A 13,401-nucleotide genomic window follows, 5' to 3' on the forward strand; every position below is an offset into this window, starting at 1 on the left:
TTCCTTCCTTCCTTCCTTCCTTCCTTTCCTTCCTTCCTTCCTTCCTTCCTTCCTTCCTTCCTTCCTTCCTTCCTTCCTTCCTTCCTTCTCTTTCTTTCTTTCTTTCTTTCTTTCTTTCTTTCTTTCTTTCTTTCTTTCTTTCTTTCTTTCTTTCTTTCTCTAGTCCTGAGGCTTGAACTAAGGACCTGGGCACTGTCCCTCAGCTTCTTTTGTTCAAGGCTAGCACTTAAGCCACAATGCTGCTTGTGGCTTTTTCTGTTTATGGGGTACTGAGGAATTGAACCCAGGGCCTCATGCTTGCTAGGCAAGCACTCTACCACTAAGCCACATTCCTAGCCCCTTAGCTTTTTCTTGATAGCACATTTTCTATTATTTTCAATTTATTTCTTGATGGGAAGTTGAGTTTGCATACTATTATATAAAACCAAAGATGGATTAACAGTTTAGATTTGGTTTTTGCTTGAATTCAAGGCCTCTCATTCTCTAGCAAACTGTTCTGCTCATAGCTAGAGCTGTACAACTTGAGCCACATATCCACTTCTGAGTTTCTACTGATTAGCTGGAAATAAGAATCTCTTTGAGAGCTGGGAAGGCGGCTCAGTGGTAGAGCGCTTGCCTTGCATGCTCAAGGCCCTGGGTTCGATTCCTGAGCACCACATAAGCAAAAAGAAAAAAGCCGGAAGTGGCGCTGTGTGGCTCAAGTGGTAGAGCGCTCACCTTGAGCTGAAGAGCGCAGGGACAGCGCCCAAGCCCAGAGTTCAAGCCCCATGACCGATTAAAAAAAAAAAAAAGATATGTGCTTTCATATAGAAATGTTCCTTCTCTTTCAGTGTATCTGACTCATAATGATGTATGGCAAATCTCTTCAACCAATTTATTTTATTTTATTTTTATTTATTTATTCATTTTTGGGTCTAGTCCTGGGGCCTGAACTCCGGGCCTGGGCACTGTCCCTTAGCTCTTCAGCTCAAGGCTAGCGCACTACGACTTGAGCCATAGCACCACTTCCAGCTTTTTTTTTCTGCTTATGTGGTGCTGAGGACTCGAACCCAGGGCCTCATACATGCAAGGCAAGCGCTCTACCACTGAGCCACCTTCCTAGCCCCTCTTCAACCAATTTAATACAGAATATGTTGGGATTTGATAGTTTTCATAATGTAGCATAAAATAAAATGCGAGGAATTGTAATCCCCCTATATATCTTGATTAGAACTTCTGTTATTTATAGTTCAAAATTTGCATATATATTATGAGTGTATAGAATGTGTGTATGTGTATGTATCTTCTTCCTGGGTATTACTTTATTTAGACTTCCTACATAATACGGATTCAACTCATATTCCTTTATGTCATATATATGTACATATACATGTACATGTATATATATATATATATATATATATAAAATCCTGTCTAAAAGGTCCAGTTTTGGTACCCTAAATTTACTTAAATGTGATTTTGGTTTTAGGTTGGCTATGATATGAGTAAAGAAGCTGCTAGAAAATGCTATGAGAAATCTGGCCTTAGACCAAATGATGTTGATGTAATAGAACTTCATGACTGCTTTTCTATCAATGAACTCCTTACTTATGAAGCATTGGGACTCTGTCCAGAAGGTAATGTATTTGAAGAGGGAAGATTCATTGGGTAGATTTCACTATGAAAGGCTCACTTTCATTATCAAATAAAAGAATTCACTAATTGCCTTTCCCTCCATGTCAGGCTGTTCCACACTGTGCAAAGTGAATGCAAGTGGTTTTGTTACTAGTTTTTAGAATAATGGTCTTTGGACCATGTCAACCCTGATAACAAGGTATTCACATAATTTACATTATATGTGTCAGAGCACTTATAACATGAATTCTTGAAAGCATATAATATTACATATATAATTCCAACTATTTGAAGTATGCTTAGAGACTTACAGAAATGAGAATGAAAAATAGTTGATCAGATTAGAAAGATTTCTTTTTCATTTCTTAAGTATACCATTTTCCTTTAGTGTATGAGACTTTTAGTGCTTTACTTCATTGCCAACACTTTGAATTGCCAACACTTTGAATGATTGGTTTTTAAAGCTTTTCAGCCATGCTAAAACATTATGATTGTATGTGTGTGTGTGTGTGTGTGTGTGTGTGTGTGATCCCTTGGGCTTGAAATCAGGGCCTTGGTACCAGTCTTTTGCTTTTGTGCTCAAGGCTCTACCACTTGAACCATAGCAAGCACTATTCAGGCTTTTTTGGTAATTAATTGGAGATCAGGCTCTCACAAACTTTCCTGCCTGAGCTGAATAAGTAGGACAACAGGTGTGATCCACCAGCACACAACTGTATTTTATTTTAGTTTAAATTTCCATGTTTCTGATTAGCCATACTGAGCATCTTTCCCCATGCTTATTGGTCATTTATAGGTGTGTGTGTGTGTGTGTGTGTGTGTGTGTGTGTGTGTATGTGTGTGTGTGTGTGTGTGTGTATGTGTGTGTGTGTGTCTTTCTGCTGTCTGTCTTGGGATTTGAATAACTATCCTTGAGTTCTCCTAAAAATGTTCTTACTTTTTTTTTCTGCTCTCAGCTATGCTTTACCATTTTGTGTTCCACTTCTAGCTTTTTGCTGGTTAATTGGAGATCAGGCTGTCCTGAACCATGATTCTCAGATCTCAGATTCCTGAGTAGCTAGTATTACAGGTGTGAGTTACTGGCGTATCTTTTTTTTTTTTTTTTTTTTGCTGGTCCCAAGGCTCAAACTCTGGGCTTGGGTGCTGTTTCTGAGCTCCCTTTTTGCTCAAGGTTAGTGCTCTACCACTTGAGCCATAGTGGCATTTCCAGTTTTTTTTTTCTATGATTAATTGGAGATAAGCGTCTCACTGACTTTCCTGCCTGGGCTGGCTTTAAACTACAATCCTCAGATCTCAGCCTCCTGAATAGCTAGGATCCCAGGCGTGAGCCACTGGCACCCAACTCTGTTTAGATTTTTGTGCTATTGTTTTATGGCTCTGTCCAGCAGATGTCACGATGACAGATGAAAGATTGCCCATGCAATGATATATATTTTTTTTCCAGAGCTTCTTTTGCTCAAGGTTAGTGCTCTACCATTTGAGCCACAGCACCACTTCTGGCTTTTCCTATGTATGTAGTACTGAGGAATTGAAACCAGGGCTTCCTGCATGCTCGGCAATCACTCTACCCTGAGCCACATTCTCAATATTTTAATACTCCACAATATTTTAATACTCAATAATACCACCACAGGTGGGGCTAGGGTTGAGTTTTACTAACAGACTTGATTGAACAGTCTAGGATCAGATCTCCTAGAGGCTTGCTTGAGGCAATTTAAGTATCAGACTAAAGGGCACATTGCCACGGGCACATAGAAGGATATCAGGAAGAACAGTAAGATCAGTTCATAGAACACTCTCAAGTTTAATAAGATTACTTCAGAAGGTCAAACACTCAGAATCCTGTCTTTATTCAGACCTAGGATGAGCAATCAGATAACCAGATTTTTCTGCTGGCATCAGGCATTCTCCATGCAATCATACTTCCTACGCCGAGTCATAATCCCCACAGGGCTCTAGGGTTCCCACACTGTTTTTTAGTTGTCTTCATTGTGTTGTAAGAGTATTCTCATACAGTTTATTTCTCTGGTACATGTGCATTGTAAATGTAAATATAGTCTGTGAAGATAGTCTCTTGATTTATTGATGGTAGTAAGTTTTATTACCTGTTTTGATGCCTTTGTTCCTCCGTTCTTCTTCTCCTGTCTTCTTTTACATTATTTGAATATTTATGTAAACATGTCGTGTTTTTGGCTCTGTCTCTTTCTTTTCTGGTGGTTGCTGTAGGACCAGGTTTCTTAACCTTGGTGTTGTTTATATTTGTGCTCATTTTTCTTGTGGTGAGGCTTGTAAATTGTAAGATATTCAACAGCATTCTTGCTCTTTTACCACAAAATGTCAGCAACACCTCCACCAACAGGTAGGTGTGATAACCAAGTGGCTCTACACATTGCCAAAGGTCTCTTTAGGGCAAAATTTCTTCCAGTTAAGTTCTGCTGCATGAGTTATTATATGTGAACTCACCTTTCATGGTCTCCTTTTAGACTGTACCACTTCATATCATCATATATGTTATAGTTATCATATGCATTTAGTGATACTGAAAAACAGAACACATAATGATAGAATTTCTGCTTTTAATTTGTCATAAATATTTTAAAGATATTAAGATAAAAAGTCTTCTATTCATCTAAGTATTTATAATTTCTGTTGTTCTTTCTTCATTCTCAAAGACTCTAGTTTTTCCTCTTAATCATTTCCTTTAGTTTGAAGGCCTTCTTTTAGTATGTCTTATAGGGAAGATCTCTTGGAGATGGATCCTTTCATTTTCTTACGACACTATCTTTACCTAAGCTAAATTTCTAAAGGTAACCTTTGTTGGACCTTGAATTTTGGGATGACAAGGTATTTTCTTTCAGCATGGAAAACATGTTGAGTCTTCTGATCTCTGATTCTAAGGAGGAGTCTATGGTCACTGAAATTGTTCCCCGTTTTGTTCCTACTTCTTTCCTCTCTTACTACCTCCCTTCCTTTCTCCTTTTTGAGGCAGGGTTTCAATACATAACCTAGGCTGACTGGAACTTTGAATTGTCTTGTCTTAGTCTTCTGAGTGTTGGGATTACAAACATGCTGTGGTGGTGAGTTTCTAATTACTCTGTGCCAATCTCTTTTTTCTTACTTTATGAGATGACAATGATGCAGATATTTGGTTGATATTATCCCATAGGTACCTGAAACTGTGTGTGAGTGTAGTAGTAGTAATAGTAGTAGAGATCAAACCCAAGGCAATGTACAGCTTTTCTATTTATTTTTAATTTTTTCCTTTTCTCTTTATTTGATTAAATGATTAGATAATTTACATGGTTGTATCTTTATATTTATTTATTTATTTATTTTTATGCCAGTACTGGAGCTTGAACTCTGGACTTGCTCCCTGCCCCCTCCTTAAGGTTGGCATTCTACCACTTAAGCCACACCTCCACTTCTGGCTTTTTGCTAGTTAATTGGAGAAATCTCATAGACTTTTCTGTCTGGGCTGTGATCCTCAGACTTTACCCTTCTGAGTAGTTAGGATTATAAATGTGAGCCACCAACACCCAACTTTGATTTTGATGTATCTTTCAATTGATTGATTCTTATTTATCCTCACTCTGCTCTTGAACCTAGTAAGGGTTTTCTTTTTTCTTTTTCTGTGGTACTGCCTGCTATGCAGGCACTATACTCCTTGAGCCATCCCTCCAGCCCTTGTAGTGAGATTTTTTTTATTTCCAATACTTCAGTTTTAGTTCTAAAATTTCCATTTGCTTCATTTTCTAGTTTCTTTCTTTTTCTTTTTTTTTTTTTGGGTCCGGTCGTGGGGCCTGAACTCTGGGCCTGGGAACTGTCCCTCAGCTCTTCAGCTCAAGGCTAGCGCTCTACCACTTGAGCCACAGCACCATTTCTGGCTTTTTTTTCCTTTTTGCTTATGTGGTGCTGAGGAATCGAACCCAGGACCTCATGCATGCAAGGCAAGCGCTCTACCACCTTCCTAGTCCCTCTAGTTTCTTTTGCTCTGCTGAGAACACACATTTTGTGTCATTTCTAGTGTGGTTTGAAAAGAACTACCTACCTGTAGTTCTGATGCATGTTTTTCTTGTCAATTGTGGGACTTGAACTTTGGACCTGGGCACTGTTCCTGAGCTTCTTTTGCTGAAGGCTAGTGCTCTACCACTTGAGCCACAGCACCACTTCCAGCTTTATCTGTTTATGTGGTACTGAGGAATTGAACCCAGAGCTTCATGCATGCTAGGCAAGCACACTTACCACTAAGCCACATTCCCAGCCCTCATAATCATCTCAAACCAGATTCAGAATTGACTCTCAATATTTTTCATATTTCTTCCTCTCACAGATCTTCTCTATCTTCTAATTGGTCAAACTAGATTTACTCATAAGTCTCTTTCCCTATCAAGTTTAAGGCTCTGAACTCAAACACCAATACTGCCAAAATTAATTCATTAATTAAGCCTTCTCTTTCACAGCCCCAACTGAGCCCACCTATAATTCCTGTCAGATATGGATTTAACCTTTGAAATAAATCTAGCCTGTGATCTTGCCACTTTAGTCATTTATCAGAATTCTTGCTTCAATGGTTGTACTCTCACAGCTGGTCCTCTAGATCTGCCTTATTTCTCTACCATCTCTTTTTTTTTGGGTCTGGTCATGGGGCCTGAACTCGGCCTGGGCACTGTCCCTCAGCTCTTCAGCTCAAGGCTAGCACTCTACCACTTGAGCCACAGCGCCACTGGCTTTTTTCTTACGTGCTCTACCACTTGAGCCACAGTGCTACTTTCAGTTTCTGGTGGTTTACTGGAGATTAGAGTCTCTTGGACTTTCCTGCCCAGGCTGGCTTTGAACTGGGTCCTCAGATCTTAGCCTCCTGAGTAGCTAGGATTACAGGCGTGAGCCACCTGTGCCCGGCAGTGACTAAGACTGATCGAAATGTTGAAGCACAATGCATGTGAATACTTTTTCCATTCCTTTTTTTGGTTATTGTTGTTGGTCGTGGGTCTTGAACTCTGGGCTTGGGCGCTATCCCTGTGCTCTTCAGCTCAAGGCAAATGCTCTACCATTTGAGCCACAGTACCACTTCCTCCATTCCCTTGTTTCTGTGGCACAACAATATCTTTAGCCATTTCTCTTAATTTTATGAAAATATTATTTTTCTTGTGTTTCCTTGTTTATTAAAAATATATAGTATATAGAGGTGCCAGTGGCTCATGCTCGTAATTCTAGAGACTTAGGAGGCTAAGATCTGAGGATTGCTATTCAAAGTGGCCTGGGCAGGAAAGTCTGTGAGACTCTTATCTTTAATTTACCACCAAAAAGATAGAAGTAGAGTTGTAGTAGAGTGCCATCCTTGAGCAAAAATAGCTCAGTGACAGTGCTCAGGCCCTGAGTTTAAGCCCCAGGGCAGCACGTGTGCACACACACTCACACACACAGGTAATAGATGTATACATATATAATGCATGTATTATAATATCTATTAGATATATTAGTATATGGCAATACAATTCAAACATAATTGTTAAAAGTATGAATTTTAAAGTTGCTATAATTATTTTAGTTATGTAGTATTATATCCATTTAGTTCCTTTCTTCTGGCTTTTCGAATCTATTACATATGGAGCAATTTTGGAAGACAGAGAACTCTTAGGAATTAATTAGAGCTTTGTTTCAGGCAGGACATGTTATATAAAGATAAGTCATTATTTTGGGTCCGGTCATGGGGCCTGAACTCTGGGCCTGGGAACTGTCCCTCAGCTCTTCAGCTCAAGGCTAATGCTCTACCACTTGAGCCACAGCACCACTTCTGGCTTTTTTTCTTTTTGCTTATGTGGTGCTGAGGAATCGAACCCAGGGCCTCATGCATGCAAGGCAAGCGCTCTACCACTGAGCTACCTTCCCAGCCCCAAGCCATTATTTTGTTCAATATTTTATACTTGTTGGTGAGCTGTTAAAATATGCTTGCCTGCTGGGCACTTGTGACTCACACCTGTAGTCCTAGCTACTTAGGAGGCTGAAGTCTGAGAATTATGGTTTGAAGCCAGCCTGAGTAGGAAGTCCTTGAGTCTCTTATCTCCAATTAACTAACACCTAGACCCTGAGTTTAAGCTCCACAACTGACTGCCCCCTCCCAAAAAAAAAAGCTTGCCCTTTGTTCTGATTTATTTCTAACATTTGTGAATATTGTATTTCCTTCTGCAGGGCAAGGTGCAACACTGGTTGAAAGAGGAGATAATACTTATGGAGGGAAGTGGGTCATCAATCCTAGTGGTGGATTGATTTCAAAGGGACACCCATTGGGAGCTACAGGTAATAACACACACACACTTTGTAAGCATTGTTTATTTTTGTCATAAGTATGGTTTGGTCCACGATTTGAATATAATTTGTATTTTCTGAACTTGGCAGCTGGTGCTTTAAATGCTTGTTTAGCTGAAGTATTTTTTTTTATTGTCTTATAGTTACAGTGCATTTCAATAATCTCATGTCTGGAATTAGGGCTGACTGTCCACAGTTTAACTTTTATATTTCTGAATAATTACATCATTAGCTTCCTCCAGTTAATGTTTCATTTTATTATCCAAGGGACAGATAGTTATTCTTGTGAATGAACACCTTTTCTTTTGAATAGATCTGGAAAACTACTTAATATTAGGAACTGCTTGGAGGACAATAATAGAAAATTTCCCCTTAACAGCTAGATGCTTTAGAAAAAGTGAACTCTCAAATCCTAGATTTCCAGTGTATACCTTGAAGATGGCAAGATTATTTTTATGACATTTTTCCTAGGCTGGTGAATAATATACAGTGTTTTTTCATTTTCAGCATGCTCCCAAATGACAGGTTAAAAAGAGTTCAGACAACTTGTGAACTTAGTTTGTTTATTTTCTGCTTATGTGGTGCTGAGGAATTGAACCCAGGGCCTTATGGATGCAAGGCAAGCGCTCTGCCACTGAGCCATCTTCCCAGCCCTGAGTTCAGACAGTTTGTAAGCCTGGTATACTGCCCAAATACAGAGACTAAGGAAGGGACTAGAGAGGGTGGATTAGCAGTGGCAAAACCCTTTCTGTCAGAGAAGCGATTGAGGCGAACTTGGGCTCGACTTCTGGTGCTTTGATTAAAGTCACGATTAGCCGCTAGCCTGCGTCTGGCTTGGGAAAGCTGGTGGAGGCTGGCGGCTCTCTTAAGACCAGCCCTCTGCCCGCTCTGTGCTCGATTCGCCAGGCCTGGCCCAGTGCGCCGAGCTCTGCTGGCAGCTGCGCGGCGAGGCCGGAAGAAGGCAAGTTCCGGGGGCGAAGGTGGCCCTGCAGCACAACCTGGGTCTCGGCGGCGCCGTGGTCGTCACCCTCTACAGGATGGGCTTCCCAGAGGCCGCCAGGTACGTGACACTCTGCGTTCTGCCGCTCCGTCTTTCTAACGTTCCACAGTTGAGGATGCTTTCTATGTTAAAAAATAAATTCCCTCGTTTTAATTGTCTTAACTTCCAGGATGAGAATCCCATCACCTTGCCGTGATCCCAGGGCTTTAAAGCTGGCCTCAGGCGTCACCTGTCCACAGCAGGAAGGTTTTGTTCAGGCCTAGTCCAGAGAGGGGCCGCCCCGGAGTTGGGGCAGGTGTCCCCCGCGCTGGCCGCCTCCTGGCTCTAGGCGGTGTAGAGAAAGCCACCGAGTGCATGCATGCAGTGCGCGGATCTTTGCAGACAAGCCCTCATCTTTGTGCCTGTCTGCATGTCTGTGCCCTTCAGGGCTCTGGGTGCCTTCTGCCCAGCCCTCCAGGTCCTGGGTCCCCCATGTGAGAAGCTTCCTCCTTCCCAGAGGGAAAAAAGTCTCCTTTCCTCTCTAAGATCCAATTTTCCTTTTCCTAGGCTTTTATTCCCATTGACACTCCATTCCAAATGTATTACACTTTTTGTTTTGAGTTATCCTGTCTTTTCTCCTTTCATTGGGTCCTTTTCCGCTCTCAGCAAACATCGTCAGATCTTCCCCTGAAGAATCTACTTTCTCCTTGTTTAATTATTCCCCTTTATACTGAGTTTTTGTATCCAACCACCTTTGCCTTTTTTTTTTTTTTCCTTTTCTGGAGTGCCTGGCAGTCTAGTGTCTCAGTGGAGGTTAGGCAGGCAGATGAGAATGAAATTAGATGCCTTTGTCTTTATGTATGTATTTTCCTCCCTATGCTTTTAAAACGTGCCTTAGCTTTTAATACTGTCTCTCCCTCTCTCTCTCCCTCTTCCCCTCTCTTTTCTTTTGCTTTTTCATTTTGTCAGGCTGGGGCTTGAACTTAGGGCCTGGGCGCTGTCCCTTAGCTGCTTTTGCTTAAGGCTAGCAGCCTTTTCTGTTTGTGTGGTACTGTGGAATTAAACCCAGGGCTTCATGCATGATAGGCAAGCACTCTACCACTAAGCCACATTCCCAGCCTCTCTCTTTTCTTGGTAATAATTTATTTTAATAATTTAGTAGTTTATTCGCATCATCTACAGAGGACATGTCACTGCTTTTACATAATTTATTATGTTCTTAATCTCCTACAAGTTCTGTGTCTCTTCTTCTGTTTCAGAATATCTGCACAGAGTATAATTTCTGTTGTAAAAATTAAGATCTATCTTAAAAATCATTTCTCTTTATTCACAGCACATTGTACTTCTTGAACCTTATCCTAGTTTTGATTTCTTGAGGCTTAAGACTATGACATCTTTTACCCCTAGGAATTCTCTTAAATTAGCAAATGTTTCTAATTAAATCAAAAGATCATGACTTGTATTTTCTTGTCTAATTTTTATTGATTCTGTACTGACTCTAGAATTCCATCCAGTTCATATATGGAGTTCAAAACCTCTAGTAAACACCAAATTATAAAGAGCCACCACAATCAGCATGATTGGTATAGCTATCTCATTTTCTTAGAGGAAAAAATTCTGAGTAGCAGGCAAGAGAATCTTTTTGTTGTTGTTGGTCATGGGGCCCGAACTCTGGGCCTGAGTGGGTGCTGTCCCTCAGCTCTTCAGCTCAGGGCTAGCACTCTACCACTTGAGCCACAGCACCACTTCCGGCTTTTTCTGCTTTTGTGGTGCTGAGGAATAGAACCTAGGGCCTCCCCAGGGCCTCATGCATGCAAGGCAAGCACTCTACCACTGAGCCACCTTCCCAGCTCAAGAGAATCTATCTTAAGTGTGAATTTCTCATAGTTCTTTGATTTTTAAGAGACTACATAGTTAGGTAAAAGAATTGTTCACATTATCCAAGATTGATACTTTGGGAAAGGTGGTATATTAATGACTGAAAACAAACAGATCTATTACTGATACTTTTGATAGGTTTAGTGATGGAACACCTATATATATATACATATATATATATATTTTTTTTTTTTTTTTTTTTTGGGTCCGGTCATGGGGCCTGAACTCTGGGCCTGGGTGCTGTCCCTCAGCTTTTCAGCTCAAGGCTAGCACTCTACCACTTGAGCCACAGCACCACTTCCGGCTTTTTTCTTTTTGCTTATGTGGTGCTGAGGAATCGGACCGAGGGCCTCATGCATGCAAGGCAAGCGCTCTACCACTGAGCCACCTTCCCAGCCCCACACCTATATATTTTTATATGTTTGATAGATCAGACTGGTATTACTTTGAGTTAGTTGAAGGAGAGCCAGAGGCCAAGAATTCTTAGGAGGCAGTTTAAAAAGTGTGGAGAAGAGATGGTTAGTGCTACCATAGGACGATGAAATGAAGAGGAAAGGTCATATTTAAGAGCCAGGACCACTGCATTTAGTTTGCAGTTAAACTTAACTAGATCCATTTTTAATTAATTAATTACTTTGTTGGTCAGTCATGTAGCTTGAACTCAGGGCCTGAGTCCTGTCCCTGACCTCTTTGGCTCAAGGCTAGTATTCTACCACTTCGAGCTACAGCACCTCTTCCGTTTTTTTGAGTGGTTAATTGAAGATAAGAGTCTTTTCTGCCTATTCTGAATTGGAACTGAGATCATCAGATCTCAGCCTCCTGAGTAGCTAGGACTACAGGATTGAGCCACCAGTGCCTACCTAATTAGACCAGTTTTAGACATGAATATTGGCTTTATATTGTAACGTCATGTTCTTTAATATAAATAGAAAGCTATTATGATAGAAATGAATGACTTTGCATTCTGTAGTAGATTATAGGGAGCCTATTTTATTTGTGATAGGTTAAATGAAACCTATTTCTAGAACGCACTTTAACTCACTTTATTATTACCTGCTGCTTTTTTCCCTCACCCCCAGGGTTAAAGTACAATTTACATATAGTGTGACTTATCTTTTTTGTGTGTGTATCAGTTTTGGGGCTTAAACTCAGGGCCTAGGTGATGTCCCTGGGCTTTTTCTGCTCAAGGCTAGCACTCTACTACACTTTGAGCGACAGTGCCACTCCCAGTTTTTGGTGTTTAATTAAAGATAAGAGTCTCATGAACTTTCCTGCCTGGGCTGGTTTGGTTTGGAACTGATCCTCAAATCTTAGCCTCTTGAGTAGCTAGGATTAGAGGCTCCTGGGAAAGAATCACCTTTATTAGTTATTTCAAGTTTTGCCATCCATATGCTGGATAGTCATATAACTACCACCGCAATCAAGATTTAGAGCAGTTTCATCATTCATCCCAAATTCCTTTTGTACCTGTCAGCCCTTTCCTACCTTTTGACCCTGGCAACCACAGGTCTGTTTTTCACCTCTGTAGAGTTCCCTTTTCATGAATGACCTGTCTGCCTTCTTTCACTTAGCATAATGTATTTAAGATTCATCCACTTTATCAATGATTTATTCCTTTTCTTTTTTTTTTTTTTTTGAGACAGGATCTTACTATGTAGCTCAGGCTATCATGAACTTGCTCCATGTCTCCCTGGCTAGATGCAAACTCTCAGTTATTCTGCCTCAGCCTCAGAGTGCTGGGGTACCTGTGTTTTCTTTTTTTTTTTTTTTGTCTGTCGTGGGGCTTGAACTCTGGGCCTAGGCGCTGTCCCTCAGCTCTTCAGCTCAAGGCGAGCGCTCTACCACTTGAGCTACAGCGCCACTTCCGGTTTCCTGGTGGTTTATTGGAGATAGGAGTCTCATGGTCTCTCCTGCCCGGGCTGGCTTTGAACCGCGATCCTCAGATCTCAGCCTCCTGAGTAGCTAGGATTACAGGCGTGAGCCACCAGCGCCCGGCAATACCTGTGTTTTCCTTCATGTCCTGCTATGTTTTTTATTTTTATTGATCAATATAACTTAATTGTATGGACTTAACCATAGTTTGTTTATCTAGTCCTTGGTTGAGGCATATACAGTTTTTTTTTTGTGTGTGTTAATATTGGAGTTTGAAATCAGGGCCAGGGTACAGTTCCTGAGCTTTTGTGCTTAAGGCTAGCACTCTACCAATTGAGCCATACACCTCTACTTGTGGCTTTTTTATTGATTAATCGAAGATACAAGGGAATTTGTCTGCCCAGGCTGGCTTTGAATCGAGATCCTTAGATCTCAGCCTCTTTTGTAGCTAGGAATACAGGCATGAACTACTAGCACCTGGCTCTCATCCATTTTTATTTCTGCAGTCTTCATGGATGTGAAGTATCTCATTGTGATTTTGATTTCCATTCCTCAGTGGCCATCTTTTTATGTGTTTATTCCCCATTTGTGTATTATCCTTGGAAGAAATATCTATTTAGATCCTTTGGCCATTTAAAAATTAGGATAGGGCTGGGAAGGTGGCTCAGTGGTAGAGCGCTTGACTTGCATGCCTGAGGCCCTGGGTTCAATTCCTCAGCACTACATAAGCAAAAAGAAAAAAGCCGGAAGTG

At 40.9% G+C, this 13,401-nt stretch overlaps 1 protein-coding gene across 1 annotated transcript in view; it reads left to right on the top strand.

The window, feature by feature from the left end:
• Positions 1-13,401, top strand: part of Scp2 (sterol carrier protein 2) — a 75,703-nt gene that overhangs the window by 23,183 nt on the left and 39,119 nt on the right. The window contains exons 10-12 of the mRNA XM_042675715.1: positions 1,469-1,616; positions 7,804-7,911; positions 8,827-8,980. Coding sequence (XP_042531649.1) covers positions 1,469-1,616; positions 7,804-7,911; positions 8,827-8,980 — 410 coding nt within the window. The remainder of the gene's footprint in view (positions 1-1,468; positions 1,617-7,803; positions 7,912-8,826; positions 8,981-13,401) is intronic.

This window comes from Dipodomys spectabilis, unplaced genomic scaffold (assembly GCF_019054845.1).
Source record: "Dipodomys spectabilis isolate Male_0828 unplaced genomic scaffold, ASM1905484v1 ptg000002l, whole genome shotgun sequence".
NCBI lineage: Eukaryota > Metazoa > Chordata > Mammalia > Rodentia > Heteromyidae > Dipodomys > Dipodomys spectabilis.